At 41.6% G+C, this 21619-nt stretch overlaps 1 protein-coding gene across 5 annotated transcripts in view; it reads right to left on the bottom strand.

The window, feature by feature from the left end:
* The window catches only part of ZNF385B (zinc finger protein 385B), a 1180505-nt gene that overhangs the window by 2296 nt on the left and 1156590 nt on the right, over positions 1-21619 (bottom strand). For 4 of the 5 annotated variants that reach the window (XM_078681482.1, XM_078681484.1, XM_078681486.1 and 1 more), the window contains one exon: positions 7355-7516. The exons of the other annotated variant lie outside the window; for it this stretch is intronic. In XM_078681482.1, coding sequence (XP_078537608.1) covers positions 7355-7516 — 162 coding nt within the window. The remainder of the gene's footprint in view (positions 1-7354; positions 7517-21619) is intronic. 5 annotated transcript variants of the gene reach the window in all.

Genomic DNA, 21619 nt, shown 5'->3' with positions numbered 1-21619 from the left:
CCCAACCCAAGATATCATATCAAATAAACCAAAATGAAAGTGAAGAGTCTTGAAATTATTATTGGCAATGCCATGCTCAGAATTTTTTCCAATAACAAATCTGAGTGAAGAAATATGCAAGCAAACTAATTAGTTGAGAGTAAACAGTTATGCTTGAATTATTCCATGAGGTTATGCCTAGCAGAAGAACGTCCGTCTGTTTGAGAGTCGAGTAGGATAGAAGGGTCACTGATGCTGCAATCCTGACTTTCATTGCAAGCGTGAAAATTATTGGTTTATTTGGCATATGTGAGTCAGGACAAAACAGAAAAATAAAACATAAAAACTGCACCATCAGTGCTTGCCTATAGTCATTAAAAGATAAAGTTAGTACGTTAAATTATAGTGCAATTGTAGGATCTGAGAAGAGTTACCATAAGTGGGGACTGACAGGGAAACCCAAAATAAAATATTACACAATTTTCCAGCACAGTCAAGGATATGTTAGAGGAGAGCTTCTTCCTAGGCAATGTATTCCAAGCCAACTGTGCTCATGACCGATGATGATTTTTTCCAAGATTTTGAGCCTAGTTTGAAGTTCAGCAGGGGGATACTGCGTTGGATGTAATGCACTTGCAATACGGTAGTTGGAATATCTCCCACATTTGTGATGGGGTATCTTATCTGCCGAAATCTAATTCTAAATCTTAGAGTGTGTCGAAACAATGGAACGTAAGAGGTGATGGATCCATAAATTCAAAGATTCTTTTAACATAACAGACAAGACTGAAAATTACTAGTTTACGAAGTGTGTTGTTTAATCCAGCAATATCTCTACTGTCCCCTAAATTTACAGAAAAAAGGACTATACACATTCAGACCCTCCCTTTCATGCATGCGCAGTATAGTTAATATTATAATCCAACAACACTAACATGAGTTGCAGTAGAAGTGGCACAGAAAAGAGGTGACACTAGTTGGTGTCATTTAATTCATAGACCCTTAGAGACACTATCTTAAAACATAGCCAAGTAAGTTCTCTGAGTAAAGTCGTTTTTTTAAATATCTAGGTATGGGCACCATGCTGCATCTCTCCAATCCATACCTTTATCAGTGCCGATCTACATTCACTGTGTAGTTTATCTTTACGACAAAATGGCTAAAAACCCTGAAAAATATGTATTTACTTGAAATGCTAAGTAAAAATAAAAACGCCACTGAAATTTACATCTAGTAGATAGTATCAGGTGCTGCATATGAGTGAGGCTGTATAAGAAACTTATAGATAAACAAATGTATGGCGTGAGTACAACAGTCATGTACCTAGACAGAGCAATTCCGCTACTCTGCTCTAACGCAAATAGCCTTTGAAGTATTTACAATGGGATGGTATACTGGAAGTTGTATTAATCTCATCAATCTTACCAGGTGAAAAGTAGAGATGAATGAGGTAACCAAGCAATCTTCAAATAAACAGAAAACTGCCACAAAACGTTTATCAGAGAGTGCCACGGCCAGGACGAACATATTCAGTGTTATGGTTTTAAAGAGAATTGTGTTTTTAAGAATATGTATTACTCTGTTTTCTTTGATAAGTTTTCACTCCATATTTTTATATTTTGAGTCCTCTTGTGACCATTCAAATTGGCAGTAAAGTTCAAGAATGCAAGCAGTATATTTTCCAGACGTTCTTTGGATTGCTTATTATCTCAGAGATTCTGTTTAACTAGGGATAAGGCACTCCTTGACCTCCTAGACACTGGGATCATCAAACTTCTTGTCACCAAGCTGAAACCTACAAAAGGAAGTCTCTTAAATGCTAAACTATGATATCAGTGGAATAGCAAGACATCGCCACCATCCTATTCCTCATCCAGCACACATCAACCACCCACGAAGAGCAACCTTCGTGGGTGGTTGATGTGTGCTGGATGAGGAATAGGATGGTGGCGATGTCTTGCTATTCCACTGATATCATAGTCCATTGATACATGCAAGCAAGACCACAAGACCTTGAAAACCAAAAATGAATAAACATCCAACATGAATGTCATTCTTAATTTATTGAACATCATAACTGAAAACCAAACCTGAAACCCACATACGCTTCAACAGTACTTAAAAAAAACAAAGAACTTTGCTTCTTAACACAATGCAGCAAATGAGCTATTCATAGACACGTAAAGAATAATAACTCTAGTTTAAATTGACCTCTCAAAAACTGAAAAAATACTGCTTACTACACAGAAATCGAGTTGCAACAGATCTAGCTACTTTCTACAAGTCAACTATAAGAGAAACCTTTAACAGAAACAAAGCTCTCTTCCAAGTCATCAAACACTGTATCAGTCCAACCAAGACCCTAGTATACTGCGCAATGGACAAGTGCAATGTCATCAATGAATTCTTCGCCCCCCCCCCAAAAAAAACACATGTTGAAACACCACATTGAAAATACCATACTATTTCTCCATTCAATATACCAAAAAGCAATTTGTTAAAAATGCTCACAACTACAGATTTGGATGACATCTTCTATGCCCCCAAAGACATCATGACAAATACGTCACGAACCATTACAAAAATCCTCTAAGGAGAAAGAGTCACAACCCTACAGAATATAACCATGTTAATGTAAATGTAAATGTAAATGTGTGGGACTTGTAAAGCGCACTGCTGCCCGTAAGCGTCCCGGCGCTGAAGGCCGCTGGGGAACCCATTCTGGCTTTCCCTGTGAGATGGTCCCTTCTGGGTATCTCCAAGGTGAAACCAGGCATCCCCGGCGTCTGTGGGGGGCTGTTGTAGAGATGAGGCAAGCTTAATGCCCAGAGTTGCCGAGTGTGATCCCTGGTTAGAGTAGGCACCGAGGCGAGAATTATCGAGTCCGCTGACCCTGGTCCACGACCCTGCCGCGTTGGGAATTGAACCCTGGTCCCGGGCCGTTCTCTGCTTCCGGGTCTGCCGCCTCTAACCAGTGAGCCACACCACTGCACTGTTCTGCTTCACTGAAGTATTTGTCATAGACAGACCCTAAACTTGACATATCCTTCAACTGCCGAAAAAAGACCTTAACTCTTACAAACCTTTATGCTACAATCCAATCTCACACCTATCCATGCGTACAGACATAATCAAGAAAGCAGTAACCAGTGCATGGCGAGCCAGGCCAAAAAATGTCTGTCTGATTTCTGGTTTCTGGGCTATCACAGAAATACGGACAAATAATATCCTGCCATTTTACAAAAATCAAGAAATGAAGACCCCATTGGCGAGACAAAGCAATCAGCCATATGACTCAGACTCCAGAGTTTGACATACTGAGAACTTCTGTGACTGCGGATTGCATTGGATGCTGAGATCCTCCCATGCCTTTGCTGGGCTGCGAGGAGAGAGAAACAAGCTCACCAAGGTGATTCAGACATTAGAAGTATAGGGTCAGAGGTACAGGAGCCAGCACTACTGAACCGGAGAGGGACTGGGTGTTGTAATAGGAGGGCTCCTTTTTTGCACTGTCACTCTAGCTTGGGTGGTGGGTCTGCAACCTGCCCTTTCAGAGGCAAAACGGTCTGGGTATTGGGAACCAATGGGCGCCAGCAGATCATGCTCCCGGGCGGAAGCGATTGACACCTGAAGCGAGCGCCAACATTGGAGGCTTCCCAAAGGTAAAAAAAGGCATCTGATTATTTGTATAGAGCCGGTCCAACATGGCCTTTGGTTGCCCTCTGACAGGAGAGAGGCCAGAGTCATAGAGAAGAATGGGTCCAACTGCTGGGGAACTCTGAGGTCACTCCTTAGGGGCTTAAGCTACAGGTGCAAAAAATCCCTAAAAAGAGGTACAATTGAAAGGGACACAATATGGCACATGATACCTGTTGAGATGTGAGGAAAAGCCCTGCTGGCAGGAAAGAAAAATCTACAATTACATGTACGCGCATTAGAGTATAAGCTAGAGGAAGTAGAAAATGAATTATGGAGCCACCCAAAAAAAGGAAAATTAGCTACCCTAAAAATGATGAATAAATATCTCAATACAACAGCTTAGATAAAAAGAAGAGGCCTGCTTTGTGCACACACCTCTCTACCTCTTGCAACAAAAAGGAATTCTACGGGCAGTAATTTGGGCTTCCCTCTTCCCTGCTTCATATTTCAATGGTACCCTTTAAAACCAAGACCTTGTACGTGCCAAGACAGAATGTGTAAGGACAGAGGCATGGGAGCCTCAAGGGGAACACCCCCCCCCTCAACAAAGAGATACACAAATGTACGGAAATTATGGCAAAATAAGACATGAAAAACTTGAGAGAGAAGCTGTAGAATCTCGGCACCACCCTTCGAGGACTACTATAAGCCGTTACAGAATCGAGCACAAGATTGACATGCTAGCAAACATTTTTAGCCTTATAAGAGCGGATCTCCCCAAAGTAACAGACAGTGGGGACAGATGGAGCAGAAGGTGGGGGGACAAAATACAAGACATAAAAAGCATTAGAGAGGACTTACTATGTGTGAAACATGAAACAGCCCTCCTTATGTCAAGAGCATAAGATGCAGAAAAGATCACACCACAATAATATCTGTGGTAGTACGTTCCAGAATGCTCAGAGGGGCCCTCAGAGAAACTATTTGTAGAATATCTGATGTGTGAAATGCTGCCACCCAAAAGACCATGCAAAGTCTTTTCAGTAGAACAAGTAGAGCAAGTCTCAGAATCCGGAGGATACTGCAGGCTGATTTCATAGCTGCATGTTGCATATAGGCAAATGGATGTCCAATAATTTGCCTTAAATTCAACTTCGGAAAAACTGAAGTCCTTTCATTGAGCAATAAAACTTCCTTTTGGTCCCCAAGTTGGTGGCAGCAGGTATTGGGTACCCTGCCAATCCCCGTTTCAAAAGTAAGAAACATAGGGATGCTTTTCGATGACAAATTGCATTTGAAAAGCAAATTAATGCTGTGACCTATTCCTCCTTCTTTATTCTGAAAATTGTGAGGAAAGTGTTTCCTCTTATCCCACATGACTTGCAGAAGACAGTTATAATCACTGTTGTGCTTTCTAAACTGGATTATTGCAATGCTTTATTTATCAACATGCAGAAAAAACTTTTAAACAAATTGCAAGTTCTGCAGAACGCGGCATCTCGCCTACTGCTTATGATCCCTAAGCCTCAGTCTGCATTATAAACCTTTTTTCCAGTTACATTGGCTAGCAGTCAGAAAGCAGATAGACTTTAAGGCTTTGTGTACTGCCTTTAAGGCTCCCCATGAGTCAGGTCCCGACTAGCTGAAACTGAATTTAACATGGTACCCTTCATCCACGGCTCTGCGCTCTTCATCAGCCAACAATATTGTCATTTCCAAATTCAAACTAAGATCTCACTGGGACGGCAGAAGCTTTGTGGTCTGCAAAGCTAGAATTCTCTTCTGCTTCAGTTAATGAAAAGCACAGGCCTTCTTCATTTCAGGAAAGCTTTAAAAACATGGCTTTTTAATCAATGGGTTTCGTAGCCAGATATTTTAGATTTTTCTTTCTTTAAAGTTTTGTTTCACCGATTTTATCCCTTGTGTTTCGGGAAGCGCCAAGATGCCTCCCGGCAAAAGCGCGTTTTATAAATACATTTTCATTTCAAGCAGTCATCATCCACTAGAAAGGCCACATCAATAACCACTCCTGTGACACCATGACCAGTTAGGTTTCAAGTCACTTTACAGCACTGAAGTAGCTACGATTCGGGCAGGGGATCACACCTTTTTCATTAAAGAAAACAGTGACCTTGCCTCATAGCCCTATTGATCCTCCGCGTAGCCTTTAAAATCATCAATCAGCTTTCATTTCCAAGAGCATTTCACCTGGAGAAAGATGCAACAACACTGTACTATTTTGGCTTTCTTCCTACAATTCCAACCAATGATACAATTGCTCCGATGGGCATCTGCTTATCTCACTGACTACTTGGTGGCTTATAATCTATTTCCCCCATAAGGTTCCACGCAGAAATGGAGTCACTTGGAGTCTTCCTAGCAAATCATGGAATATATACCACGAGGCTTACACACACAACCCTTTTTCAGAATCTGCATTAGTAAATCCATCAAATGAATCTCAAAGACTGCCTCAGTCATATCCAAGCCCAGGTGTGAACTGCCTCTTTAGAAAGGAAAGCCAGTCATCCTCATTGCCAGTCTTGCCAGAACAGAACTGCATCTTTGAGGTGAAGTTAGAAACAATGCACACCTCAACACAAATCCATCATTGATCATCATAGACAGCAATTTAGACTTTCCTACTAGGAAATTGACAACGTGATAGTCCAGCATCCTCCTACTGCATTTTGCTGCACAACTCATTAAAGGACTAGAGACACCTGCCACGGCGGCGCTGTCTACTCCTAAAGGGCAGTTTCTTATGTACGTATGATAGCATGCATGCACTTATACTGCTATATATATAGTACATATCTTGCAAGTAAGCAACAAAGAGCTTAACATAGCAGACAAGAGAGAATCTTCCAAGATTATGGACATGAAAGAAACGTTTGTCACCAAAAAGGGTGCATGAAACAGGAAATTGAAGTTATTTATTAGAGTGGATGAGGTGCTTCTTGAATAGATATCTTTTTAGCCCCTATTGCCACAGCATCTACAAGGCAGGACCAATGCATATTCCATCTTACCTATCAGAAACGCTTACCATATCAGGAGCTCAACGCAACACAAAAAGTCTTGACATCACCAGACTTGAAATCAAGCAGTTTAAAAAGAGAAAAAAGAAAATAAGCCATCTTATGTCATGCACCCGGAATAGGGATCAGCATTGCACCACAACTCTGCTTTGCATCTTCTCGCCTTCAATTCAGAAAGGAGCTTAAAACTCATCTCTTCAAGGAGCATCTTGCAGGTCAGTGATAAGAAATCTCATGGTCCCCAGGGATCAACTGTGCAGGGAATGCCACCATTTTCTAAGTCTTTAACTTTCTACATGATCTTGAGGACTTTCTATCTCACTACTGTATACAGCGCTCCTTAGCTTTACATCTAGGTTTCCCCTTTATGGTTGTAAGTCAGCATATCAAATACAGAAAAATCATCTTACGTAAATATTTCGTGTGTAGATTTTCTATTATAAATTCCAATGGGGGCAACATTTTTGTAGTCAATATTTGGGACAGGATATTTTTGTCAGACAATATCCTGCCAATTATACTTTGATATCACACCCACTTTATAAATTCCAATACCAATAACAATAACAAATTGACTAATGACTAACTTCAAGTCTTGAAAGTGCATTCTGTCTCCTTTATATGACACCCTGGTGTATATTCCTACTACGTTTGCCTTATGCAGCAGTCTTCATCTTAATGTTATGCATAGTTACCTTGAGTTCGTTTTCTGAAAGGAAGTCTCCCATCTTGAACAACTGATGCTGTAGTCCCACATCGGTGCCTTGCATGATTACCGTCTCATCTGCATAAAGTAACACTGGGCATGGCCCCTGTCCCGGGTACTTGGCATCTGCTCGAGCCTGTAACATTTTTGACTGGAAACACCAAGGCTCAAGTTAAATAATGAGGGGGCTAGAACATCAACAACAAATACACTTATATGTGATAAAGAAAAGCACATTTTACTTACAGGTGCCTCCCTATACAATTATTTAACTGAGCTTTGAGTTTCTTGATTTATTTATTGCCCCATCCCCCGAACAAGGGGGCATATTATCAACAAAAGGTGATACATTATCGCCGCTTTTATCGGCAGAAAACTGCCGATAAAACGGCGATAATGGGCTTGATAATATGCCCTTGAGAATTCCCGTAGAAGCCCATGTTCACACCAGAACGTGGGCTTCTATGGGAATTCTCAAGAGCATATTATCAAGCCCATTATTGCCGTTTTATCGGCAGTTTTCTGACGATAAAAGCGGCGATAATGTATGGCCTTTTGTTGATAATATGCCCCAAGGAGCGGATTGTATAATGGATAAAGACCTGCAGTGCATTGTAATGCAAAGCCAACGGCAAATGTGGCAGTTCTGCTTGTTTGCATCATTCATAATTGTTACTTTTCTCTAGTTGCATGAGACGTGCCTTTAGTGATGGTGAGCGGGCAGTGGGTCTCATGGCAATATTTTAAATGAGTTACACTGTCATATCAAAGTTAATATTGATTGTCTAGCAAGCTTTTTTGAAGAGCAAAATTCAATACACTTACATTACACAGAGTCATTAGAAAGCCTCTGGAAATTGACAACATTGATTTTCTTGACACTGAGACAACAGTTTTCCATGGTCCCTCCATAGGAAGACAAATGAAATCTTCAAAACCTAATACACTCAATCAATGACATATGATGAGCTATTGATAGCAAATCCAGGAAGTAAACAGAAACTAGACAGCTGCACAATAGCCATGTATAAAAACTTGCAGATTATTACTAGAGGTCTGATGAGGAGCCAGGCTGAGAGTCCACATGACTGACTCAGAATTTTCTAAAACTGTTCCTTTTTTGTAACATCAGTAACCTTCAAATCCGGACCTCTTAAACTGACAGATTATATATATTTTAGGTTTGGTAAGTGAAGGGGATGGGAAATAGATCTTTTTCACACCTATAAGGGGAACCTTGCAACACACAATTCGATTTACTTGTAAGGTGCACTTCGTTGCACACACTTCACAGCCAATATCACCAGGATACTGCTCGGTCCTATACTACAATTATGTCGCCAGTATATCTAGGTTTTGCCCTTCGCAGCTCCCTTCTCCAATCAACATACCTCTTAGTACTTTACAGCTCGCTTGTAAGAGACAGGAAGTCCCAGCTTCATCTTTAACCCCTTGGCCGCGGCGGTAATTCCCCCGTGGCGCTAGGGGGTGGGGGGCTGCGCGGCGCCGCCATGCTCGTGATGGAACCACTCTGTCACGAGCCGCGGAGGCACAGTGCTTGTAACGGAATGGTTCCGTCACGGCCCCGCCCATCTAATAGAACCATCAGCGCAGGCGCGAAATCAGCGCCGCGCCTGCGCGGCCGCTGGGCCGTGATGGAACCATTCTGACACCAGCACAGCACCACCGTAGCTCATGACGGAATGGTTCCGTCACGAGCATGCAAGGGGTTAATTCACGTATTAGAAGATTTATTTACAGCAATTTCACACTAATTTGCTAAACTATCATTTAAAAAAAAAAAAACACCACCAACAAAGACTAGCAACCAGCTATTTACAGATCAACATCACCTTCCTTTCTTCCCTCCACTTAACCCTCCATTTTCAAAGACGTGGCTTGTCACTGTCTATGCCTGCAGAAGCCCTGCTGCTATAGTAACATGGTCCAATATAATTCAAGTTTTATATAATGCTAAATACATCTATGATATCATAACATGAACACACAAAAAACATTATTTTGCACTTAGTGCCCCAGGAATCTCTGCACCTAGTCTCATCATTTTTTGTAAATGGTAAACATTTTCAACAACTTCTCTGCACCTGAGTTAAGTGGAAAACAATGGCAGAGCCATTACATACAAATCTGCTCAGAAGAAATGTGCTATGAGAGGTCGCTTTAAAAAAAATATATTTGTTGCACCTTTAAAAAGGTAGACAATTAAATATGTATTTTCAACACACTGAACAAATCAATTAATATCCACCCAACCATTTCGTTGAGAAGATTTGATGTTCCTAGGTCTAAAGTTGTAAAAGTTATATGGGATTGAAAGTTGCCATCTCGATGTAAATCCCATGTGAGCTAACGTTAGAGTTAGTAGAGGCTGGACTGTGTAATTATAGGTATGCAATTATATGTGGAATATCTTGAATGTATAATGTCTACAAGCACATCCATTTTTGCTTTGCAAAACAGTTCCTTAGGGTTAGGTCCAAACTATATAAATACCCTGATTAATACAAAATAAAAAACATTTACAGGACAAACATTTTTGGATAATGGCCCTACTGCCCGTATCTGTGAAGAAAAGTTTAGTAAGTCGTATATATTTTATTTAATGCTCTTATATAGTGGAGATACTGCCTGGACAATGCTTCAAAGCACTTTCTGAGGATTGGAAAAGCAGTAGCAGAAGAACTGGGATGCCCGGAGACTGCGCTTCTCTTTGGAGGTGTTGCGTTCAGAGGAAAGTCTTCTGTAATGTAGTGTAAGCGCCAGAAGAAACTTACGCATCTTAATGACTGTTCTGACCCCAGAAAACCTTTTTCTACTCAAAGGTATCGAGGAAGGTAATTCCAGAGGGAGGAGCCTTGTGTATTTCTATTCTTGTGTATTACATTCTGCACCAAAATGTTTGAGCGTCACCACATGGACAGATAATCTGTTTTGGGTGGCTGGCCGCAGGTGTCTGGCTAGCCAGAGTAAAATCCAGAGACGGCTCCTCCACTAGGGTGGAGGAGTGTCGCCACACTGCTTCTTGCAGTGCGAGAAGCAGAAACATAAAATGGTAATAACTTTGCGTTATTGCCAGTTTATGTTTGGTTGCGGGCGGGCGGGTGGGACGGGCTGCACCGAGAGCAGAGCAAGGGAGGAGTGGTGTGCCTGCCCACTCCCAAATGTGCAAAGACTGTCATGCAGGCTCTGCCCTTCTCCATGCAGGCTGCAATGCAGCCTACATTGAGAAAATGGCCTCCCCAAAAGCCCCTGGCTGGGCGGCGCCCCGACCAATTACAATGCTGCTTGCAGTGTTGTGATTGGCTTTGGGGAGGGAGGGAACCAGGCTGCCTGCTTCTACGTCCTGTTCCTGGAGAGCAGGAGAGCAGAGAAGACGTGGGACCCGGCCGGCGGAAAGGTAAGTTTAATTATATATATATATATATATATATATATATATATATATATATATATATATATATATATATATATATATATATATATATATATATATATATATATATATATATATATATATATATATATATATATATATATATATATATATATATATATATATATATTTTTTTTTATTTAATTAAATTAATCCACCCTCCACACCACCTCCTCCGCCTCCCACCCAGCTATATGGAGTTGACCTGTTTACAATTGAAAAAACTGACATTCTTCCACTGAATTAGTTTATCTGTTTTACATTTCTTTTATGTCATTTATGATTTTGTGTTGTTAGGCTCATGTGTCCACATTGTGTCACCTTGTCACTAAATAACGCTTTTATATACTTTTGTATATTGTGTGTGTAGCAGCCATATATCAGAATACATGTACAGCTTGGATGTATGACTGAGAATATATCAAGTTGCCACAGTCTTTGGCGTGTTGTGCCTAATTCACTAACAGATTCTGAGCGTCACCGATGACCCAAGCCCAAACTTATAAACTCTTTTTTGACCCTTTGTTGGACCATATATATATATAGGTGTATTAATCAAGCACCAATACCATGCAAAGGAATTGCGTCTCCCGTTAAAAAACATACTGTATCTCTATAATATTATATACCCAGGTTCTGAGGGACACAGGGCAACCCCGTTATTAATAATGGTATATTAAAAATAGTGCATTGACTTTGCCACACATGGTGAGGGCAAAGTCGAGTACGAACAGTTTGCACCGTTCCTGTAGTCTGCAAAGGCAGGACTGCTGTCAGTAGTTTACATGGGGCACTCAGGGTGGCACAAACAGTGCTTCAGACCCTGGTGACCCCCTTAACACCCATGCCCTGGTTCCCACTGGTACCATGTACTAGGGGCTTATAAGTCCAATTCACACATATCAGTTTTAGGGAGTACTGCCACTGGGACCTGGGCAGCCGGCTCAAGTGCACTTTCAGGGTCCTGACCATCAGCATTGGAGCAAACAGTGTGTGGGGAGGGGTGACCATACAAAAAGGGCACTTTCCTACATAAGCATAACAAACAGACACATGATTTACAGAAACATGAAGGTACACTGTAAAAATAGGAATAGTGAGACTTCTAATTGTTTTTAATATATGAGAATCAAACTCCGAACATCACAAACAATAATAAACTACTAACACAACCTACACATCGACATAAACTCAAGGTAACCAAAATATACACTTGCTAAGATCATCCACTGAAAATGAAAAAAAAGCATAATAGAAGACCATTCTAACAGCTGCCCTATACATGTGTTATGAATTAAAGATATCTTCAGCTATACATATAGAAAATGTATACAGGCTTCATTCTATTGAGCATTGACAGGTATTCAGTTTGATCTCCCATGTAGTTTGGACTCTAAAAACAATCTTTATAGGTAGGTTAAGCACTATTTTTCAATGTTTGCGTCTCTCCAAGTCAAAATTCACGATACATATTTACAAACAGTTCAGGCACATTTTATCCCACGCAGTGGCTCAAATGACGCATGCTGCTCCTCTTAGGAAAAGTAAATTATGAGAAATTATGTAGTCAACATGAAATATTATTCAAGAAACGTTAAGGTCACAGAAGTGATGATGCACATATACATCTATTTTTCCTTCTAGGAGAGTAATTACTCGAAAATGGACATGGATAGATTATTGGCACACCATGGATGTTTACTGAAAACCATATTATAACACATTAGCTTTGAAAACCAGGAATTGGCAGTGCGAAGGAGCCATGCAGTCTCCAGTCATCACCCTTACATTTGCTAATGGCTTTATGTGACATAAGTCATTACATAAGCCATCACACCAGGCGTTTTCCAAGAACAGAAGAGAGCATAAACATCACTGTAAACAGTAGAAAATGAAGGAGCCTATTTTGTCTGGTTCTCTGCTCTGACATTTTCCTTTGCAGTCGAGCTGCTGTGTATTCTTAGACTGCATATAGCTAAACTGATCTAGTCCCATACGAATGTTCAAACTAAGGGGCCGATTATGATGGCGGACGGATTGCCCCCGCCACATTAGGATGGCTGGGGGGTCCGCGGCGGACGGGAACACTCTCCGCTGCGACCGTGGCGGAAAAGGTCTGATATGTTGGCGGTGTCTATCAGACACCGCCAGCCATATTAGGATGGGCTTTGGGGGATGCCTTTCCGTGGCGGCAATGCCGCCACAGAAAGGCATACGGTCTTTGCTTTGGGGGCCCGATGCGGGCCCCCAAGGTGAAGTGGGCTTGGGGGGGTGCACATGGGGGGTACCTATGGTACCCCCCTGCGTTTCCAAGTACAACATGGCAGGCACCTGTCATGTTGTGCTTTGAAACGCACAGCATGCATTTTTAGCATTGTGGCGGGCAGTGCTGCAATGTTAAAAATGCGGGATGCACCCGCCACTGTGGCGGGTGCATCCTAATACGACGCACTGGACCTTCACCATTATGGCGGACGGTCCTTTGCCACAACAGGATGGCGAACAGACAAAGTCCGTCCGCCATCCTAATCGACCCCTAGATTGGCTGGTTGCACTGGGGAAGATTAAGCCCACAATCTGCAAACTCTTCCAAACCGGTGTTCATTCTCGAATTTACATTTACTGTGAGAACGAAGCTGGTGTTAGGGTCTTGGGGAATATATAAGAGGAGTTGCATCGCTCTTGGTGCAAGAGCGACACAAGTCAAAAGTGCAATTTATGAAGCTTAGCAAGGTCACCTTGTGTGGTCCTGGGCGGCTTCATAAATCTGGAGTACCGCGACACAGTGAAAATCTTTGAGCGGTGTTATTCTGCTCAGGGACAGCCTTCCATGGGCATTGCATGGGTGTTCCCACGCAAGTCCCATGGTTTGTGACGCTTTCCTAAATTTACCAAAAGTGGTAGATCTGGGAATGCGTCAAAAAGATACACATCAGGTGAGGCGTTACCAGGAGAAATATCTTTATTTCTCCTCATTACATCCTCTTTCAGTAGAAAGAGGAATATGGCGCTGAGGATTGTATTTGTGCAGGATGGTGCCTCTTCCTGCACAAACACAATCCTGCATGCAACATAGGCACCCTTGAACCATGCTACAAGGGTGCCTGTATTGGTGCCAGGCAGCCAGAATGGTGTGAGCACAGGGACAAAGGAATGAATGCAACTTATTCTTTTAAATATGGTGCTTTACTGCCCTTTCCCTGTCACAAACCATAGCAAGGTGAATTGCTGCGCTGTGTGACATTCTCATGAATATGCCCCTGGGTATGTAGTAAGCATCCTGTTCTTGGCGCTAGGTGTGCCTTCTTCAGCCTCAGGTTTTTAATTCCGGTAATCTGCTGAGGCAGATGGCTCTTCTTAAACCAGCAAACAACGCTTGCACCGTTGTGTGCAATTGGCTTACGTTTGCATGAAGTGGGCATTAAGGGAACTTTAAAGGCATAATATACCTTTTCATAACAGGCCCTATGCCCTCTTTCAGACTGGCCTACTCCATCTCCAGGTCAACTCAACCAAACCATGGATAAAGGCCCTGATAAAAAGGGCGAAGGAACTGTGAGAAAAGTTCCCGTCTCCTATAGAATTAGATACATTTCCATAATTGCCTTGTTAGCTTCACTGGGCTAACTGTTTCTCCCTCTGATTACGCCTTGAGCTTGACTTTTATGAATATAAGGGTGAGTTAAGGATGTTCAACTCTCAAGTTACTTTTACACACATAGGATGGAATTGTCAGAGAATTTGTCACATTTGGATTGACGTTTTGGAACGCGCTCAGAAGGTTATGGGAGCTAAATTAGATACATATACATGCACCTCCCACTCGACCAACACTAATTTAACTTCAGCCACAACGAGCTCTTTTAGATAATCACCTTTATTGGTCATATTCTATTACTTTACTACTAAAAGTAAGTTTATATTTAGTCAGACATTTTGGGTTATTGGAGCACATGAGGTTGCTAAAAAGACACTTTTAAGAGAACTGATATGAAATATAGCACCTGTTGTTGAAAATTGGATATTAGATATGTGTAAGGAAGTGGGTTATTAGTTGGAAAAGACGTGAGTCTTTCAAAAGTAATAGGTGTGCAACCTTTTTTCTTATAAGAACTACATACCCTGTTGTGTCACTTGACTCTCCCAGGACAGCAGTCCAAGGTCTACTCATGTGAGTTGGTGTGGGCTAGTACTACACTCATTAGACCCACAACAAACACCACTAAATAAATCACTGTTCAGCCTTACAAAAAGGAAAAGTACTTTTTTGAAAACACACAACTCAGTACTACATATTAATTCACAAATTTACGGAACTTGGCAGGTGGAAATACCCATGTAACACCCTCTAACAGGAAGTTCTGAACCCTAATGCCACAATACCCCCTCAAATATGCTGAATACAATTTATTGGGGTGCTGTCATTAAATGTCAGGCCTAAAGGCTTTAGCAGAGTGTAACCGCAATCAACAGGACCCAATACAAAGTACATTACAACCTCCCAGTATTGATCAACTCTACAATTACATTAATAAATAAAAAAAACAACAACAAAAGTAATTCACCCAAGAACCATAAGGCTAAAGATCCCACACCCCAGGAATGCTTGAAACTCAGGAAAAATCCTCTCCAGATCTAGACTACTTGGACTTCGGAGACATAGGACAACTTATGTTTTTTCCCATTACAGCCTACTGGGGTAATCTTGGAGGCTCACCACTGCTCCTGGGTGGTCACCTTTCTCAGACCAAATGCTGCCATGGTGCTTCCGCCCTTCTAAGCACCAGGACCCAAATATGGAAAAAAGTAGGCCCAAGTGCTGGGGCACCCCCATGGTTTAAGCTTACGTTTTTGCTTCATGCCTCCAAATTTCCATGCGTTTCTTCTTTTTTTGCTACTGGATGTACACTCTGTCTGTCTTAAACTGGAATGGGTGTGACGTTGTTAGCTAGTTTAACTCAGCATCTCCACTGGGCTTCCCACTGATTGTCGACATTCTGCAACTAGAACACTTTTGCTTAAATGCCTCCTCAGCAGCCTATTAAGCCAAGAAGAAAGCAAAGCTATTAAGTTATCCTGTTCACCTGGGCAGGTGCTGACTACCACATGTGATCCTAACTCCCTCTGACACCACACCAACATACAAGATAGTGGTTGAGTACAGGCCTGCCAGGACTGAGTTCACAATATTGCTTAGGGGCAGGATCGGCTCTCTGGCTCTTTCGCACTGGGGTTCCAATAGGTGGGGTACTGGCCTGCAGCTTGCAGGAGTGTCTGCCTTAATTCTCAAGTGTGGGAGGTGGTGGGAGTGGGGGTCCTCCTGGGCTGATGGAGTCCTGTGTGATGAGCAGAGAGTGAAAGGGTGCCATAGAAATGCTAAACTAGAAAGAGGGCCCTGGGCCGGCCATGTGGAGGTACTGAGGGCTTATGGCATCCCAGGCGTAGACGAAGTGCGGCAGTACAGCAGATCCATCAAGATAGACCTAAGGACTGTAGATCGAACAGATCTGACTAGGAGAAAGGACTAGTGAGTAATTAGAAGAAGCACCCCCTCCTTCTACAGGGAAAGTCTTGACTCTCATAGCCCTCCTCTTGCAGGAAGATTGAGAACAGGGCCAGATGTTCTCAGGCCCTTGGGCGGAATCTGGGTTACGGTTGACACCCCTACACCAGGCCCATGATAAACGATCAGCCTTAGAGGTGTATTAAGGGAGAATTATGCTACAGGGCCTTCTGCGGTACAAGCAAGAGGCTGGTCCTCATTCTCCTTTCCGAATTCTTTCTCCTTGCCCTCACCCTTGATCAGGTCATGGCACTCCAAGGCACAATGGAGAAAGGGATCAGTTGCGAAGGGCCCCAGGAGTACCAAATACAGGCCACGTATTTGAGCCGGTTCCCAAGAGTGGGGCCTAATGGATGGTTTGGGTGTCCCTAGCCCCCTGGGATGCTCCCTGCCAAACCTAAAGAGCCTGAGCAGGCCCCTAACCTACCAAACTAGATGAAACAAACTGTTAGCCCACGGTAAAACTTACAGTGTCTAATATTAAGTGTAGCACCTAAGAAGTTCTGTTTTCAGCGAGAATGTGGAGTATGTGCAGGGAACCAACTAAGATTCTTATGGCTCCAATCTTGAACATTGGGGGTGGGGTGTGAGAGCGCATGCACCTGCCTTGGCTAATCTCAGAGAGGGCCAATGCTTCGGAAATGTTTGAACACTGTGAAGGGGGGAATCTACTCATGTCCAGAGTGAGATGGACTCGATAGGAGCCCTAACTTCTCCGCTCAATTTCCCTGCCCTCATTTAGCCATTAATAATGATCTTTGGCTGATTTTGCTCCTAGTGAAGGCCTTTACCTACCAGGAGTGGCCTCTTCAGGCCCAGTGGCCACAAAAAATCCTATAAATGCCCAGGAGCTATTTTGGTCACTGCTCTCCCTTCGTTGGGGAACAGCTCAGGGACTTTCCTCCAACCACTTAACTCCTGGTAAAGGACCTGTCCTCTGTCCAGTGTCTGGTGGTCAGTGTCACCTCCAGAAGCACCTTATGGGCCTCAAGGGAGAACACTGTCCCTGACTGCAATCTTCAGGTCACACAACCTCCTGTGTCCACTTGCAGATCTTTCCTCAGACGTTTCAGGGGATCTTCATACCTCATTATTTCCCAGCAGATCAACCCCTTTACTATCTCCTACGAGAGGGCATGGAGGGACCAGCACCACTGGCAGTGGAGTGGCCAGTGCACACAGTCTCAGTCATTCTAAGTCCAGAGGGTCCCAATACTACAGACAGACGTTCGGTCTTCTTCAGGGTCTTAGCAAAATCCATCTTTGCTCCTTCTCCCTCTCCCCTAGAAAGAGGTGTTTAAGTGGCAGTGGGTAGTTACAAAGAATAGATGCCACTGCCCAATCCTACAATGACAAATCATCACACCACCCCTGCCTCAGCCCTTCTGCGCAGCATTTTGGGACATTCCAACGTGGCGACTTCAAGTGGTTTGTTGAAAGGCATTCCTGAGAACCTGAAACCACACTTCTCACTGCCACAGCTGCCTGATCTTCTCCTTCAAACACATAAAAGGAAAGCCCTTCCTGTGATTGGCTCCAGGCAGTGTCATCTTAAGGATTTTGGAGGTCCCTTGTAAGGCATAATTTAGGGGCCCATGCCGGCAACTGCTTTGTATTTTATTACCCAATTTCTTCTAATTCAAGTCCCATGTTGCCACACAAAATTAAATAATAGATTAAGGGTTGAGTTGAATAAATAGACAGGTGTGAGGTAGAGAGGAAATTCGCATTCCCAGGTGCCCCCTTGGAAGGTGGGGGCCATGGGCAACTGCCCACTTTGTTTTTGACTTAAAATATTTCTAGCAGCTCTCTTTTTTGTTCTAGGAATGAGGCCTCCTAGCTCTGGTGAAGTGTGAAGTGGTCATCAGCAAATTCCAATCCAGCCTCACACCTTCCTGTAGCAGGAGCATGCCTAATTACTGACAAATGGCTCTCTTGGTGGGCAAGGCTTTGATGGTCCGCAGGAAAATATTGTAAATTAACAAGACACAGCATGCTGATGCAAAGGCAGCAATCTATTTATGGATCTGACTTGTGAAAAATGTGAAATTACATATGCGATGAAACCAATATCATATTTACATGTGTGATCCTTGTTTACCATTAAATTGGTGCATCAGCCAAGTCTCCAGGACTAACTATGGCGAATTTGTACTTTGGTGCAGATTTTGTCTAAAATGATCAATACAATAAAGCACACATACTTTTCAGGAAAGCACTACAGATGTACACTATCAATACCCACTCACATTACAAGGAACAGGAAAGTACCAATGCACGAGAAGCCCTCCCTGTGGGTCTGTCTAGTTTTGACGTTTCAGAGTAGTGCAGCTTCAAAAGAGAAGATCCTTTTGCCAATGAGAGATCTGTTAATGTGAGACCTACCTTCAGAACATATTGTTTATGCAGAGCTCTAGGGAATACATGTTGCTACAACTACGAATGTGCCATTAAAACAGATGAGGCAGACAGATGGCCTAAAACTACATCCAACTAAATATCTGATGGTAATATTGAGGCTGTAAGTGATCCCACACAGAGTCATGTTTATTTACGAAGAGTAATTCTCTAAATTGGCAGTAGGCCTTTTGGGTGGGACAAGGTAGGCACAACTGCATAAGTGAATGTGGGCAGATACAAAGGTGTTGAGCACTAAACACACCGGGGGCAATACAAATTCAGAGGCACTATTTTCAATACTTTGAGCTAGTACATAAAGGCCGGTGATTTTTCCTGTCTGGACCAGTAGACACACCAATAGGTAATATAAATTTAGTTCAATTGAAATGCATTATTTATTTAAATTATTAACACTAAGGGGTCCATTAGGATGGCTTGCGGCGGGGGTCCCGACGCCAGCATTAGGATGTGCCCGTCACAGTGGCGGGCACATCCTGCATTTCTAGCATTGTGGCGGGCGGTGCTCTCAGCACCGCCCGCCACAATGCTAGAAATGCATTTCTGCATTTGCATTAACAAAGCAGCAGGCACCGCGCGGTGCCTGCCGCTTTGTTAATGCAAATGTGTGCAATACCCCCCCTCCTTCACTCAGGGGGCCCGCAGGGGGCCCCCAGAGTGAAGACCGCATGTCTTTCTGTGGCAGCATCGCCACCACGGAAAGGCATCACCCTCAGCCCATCATAATATGGCTGGCGGTGTCTGCTTGACACCGCCACCATAGTAATCATTTTCCGCCCCGGTCGCGGGCGGTGTTTTGCTCCGCCGTGGTCTCCCCCGCCATTCTAATATGGCGGGGGGGGAATACAGGGAAGGATGGCGGACGGATTGCCTCCGCCAGGCTGGCGGTGGCTACCGCCAGCCTGGCGGTGGCAATCCGCCCGCCATCCTAATGGACCCCTTAGTTCTGTTTTAAAGTCCACATAGAGGACAGCAAGTAGTACAAATATTATGAATGTGTATTTATAAAATACTGTAAATAATACACACTTTATAAAGGGATCTTTATATTGCTATTTAAACCCATTTTAAATACAAAAAAGGGAATCCTGGGTATTATTTCTATTCATGTTTTCACAGTTTTATTTATAAATTAATAATATTTAATGAATGTTAATTTATTTTGCTTTTGTTCCTTTTGATATTTCTTTTTCAAGGGTTAAAGGAAAGGGTTCTATTTTTTTTTAAGTGTGCGTCTTCTTTTAATGTCATTTAATAACTTCATTTCAATTTATATAATTATTTCCATTGAGCTTGGGTTAAAATTCTGTGGCCCGTTTTAGTGTTTGATTTAGGCATACCATTAGCTTCATTGTTAGTGTTGTAGTTAATACATGAGAAGGATGTCGCCTTAATGCGTATTGTCAATTTATACAAGCTGTGCACCTTGCAGAAATGTATTGCATTTCATTTCACTTTTTTTAGTGACTACTACTGATGCTGCAGTTTTGCCAGGAGGAGAGGAAATCAAATATTACATCTAGTCAGAACTGCTCGAAGAAATCTGTTACAGGCAAACTCAAGTTAAGGATTAACATCGTGTTCACAATTTAACCATGATATCCTTGACGATGAGGTAGCAAGAAAGGTGTGCAGACAGAATATCGAGTTTAAAATATCGAGTTGCACAAATATCGAGTCAGAAATATTGTGGTTCAGAAATATCAACAGCAAGAACATCTTGGTCAATAATGTCGACTTAAGTTAAGTAATATCGATTTAAAAAATATCGAAGTGTTTAATATCGTTTGCAAAAATATAGTTGTTAAAAATATTGATTTTTTAAGTTAGTGTCATGCATATTAGTATATGTTTTAAATGTATGTGATGTATGTTTCTTTGTATAAGAATTGTTAGTATTTTTAGTATATATGTGTTACATTTTTAGTAGTTATTAGTTTATTTTTGTTATAATTTTGTAATTTTAGTTCCGTCTCGGGTTGTCGGTTTATAAGAGAATAGTGTGGGAAGTATTTTAATTGTATTAAATAATTGATTATTTTCATTTGTTAATATTTGTTTAATTGAAATGTTATAGTGTTAAATGAATAAAGTAATTTATTATTCATTAATTATTCATTTGTTAATAATAATTATTTAATTTTGCAAATAATTATGGTAATTGTGTATTTAATTTTAGGTGTATGTTTTGGTGTTTATAGGTGTAAAGGATGGGAAGTAATTTATTGTTGATTGAATTGATAATTGGTTGTTAATTAATTTTAATTAATTGGCAATTCATTATGGTAATTGTGTAATTAGTTTTAGGTGTGTATTTTAGTATTTATAGGTGTAAACAGTGGGAAGTAATGTATTTTATTTGATGAATTCATAGTTGTTTGTTAATTAATTATAACTAATTAATTAGTAATTAATTTTAAGTGTGTGTTTTGGGGTTTATAAGGGTAAAGGGTATTAGTAGTTAATTTTTTATTAATAAATATTTGTTACTTGATGTTAAATAAATGAATAAAAAAATGACTATGGCAATTGTGTAATTAATTTTAGGCGTGGGTTGTGGTGTTCATAGTGGTAATGGATGGGTAGTAATTTGTGTTTAAATAATGAATATATTGTAGTTAATTAATGTTAATTATTTGATATTTATTTTGGGTAATTGTTTATTTTTGTGTGTGTTGTTTTTACTTTTAAAGGGGTAAAGGCTGGGTATTAAATACATTGTAATTACTTCATAATTAGTTGTTAATAGCAATGGTTTTTAATTTGAAAATAACATTTAATTGTGTTTTATTGTTTTATAGTTTAATTTAGGTGTGTGT

This window comes from Lissotriton helveticus, chromosome 3_1, assembly GCF_964261635.1.
Source record: "Lissotriton helveticus chromosome 3_1, aLisHel1.1, whole genome shotgun sequence".
NCBI lineage: Eukaryota > Metazoa > Chordata > Amphibia > Caudata > Salamandridae > Lissotriton > Lissotriton helveticus.
This window is presented reverse-complemented; position numbering and strand designations above follow the sequence as displayed.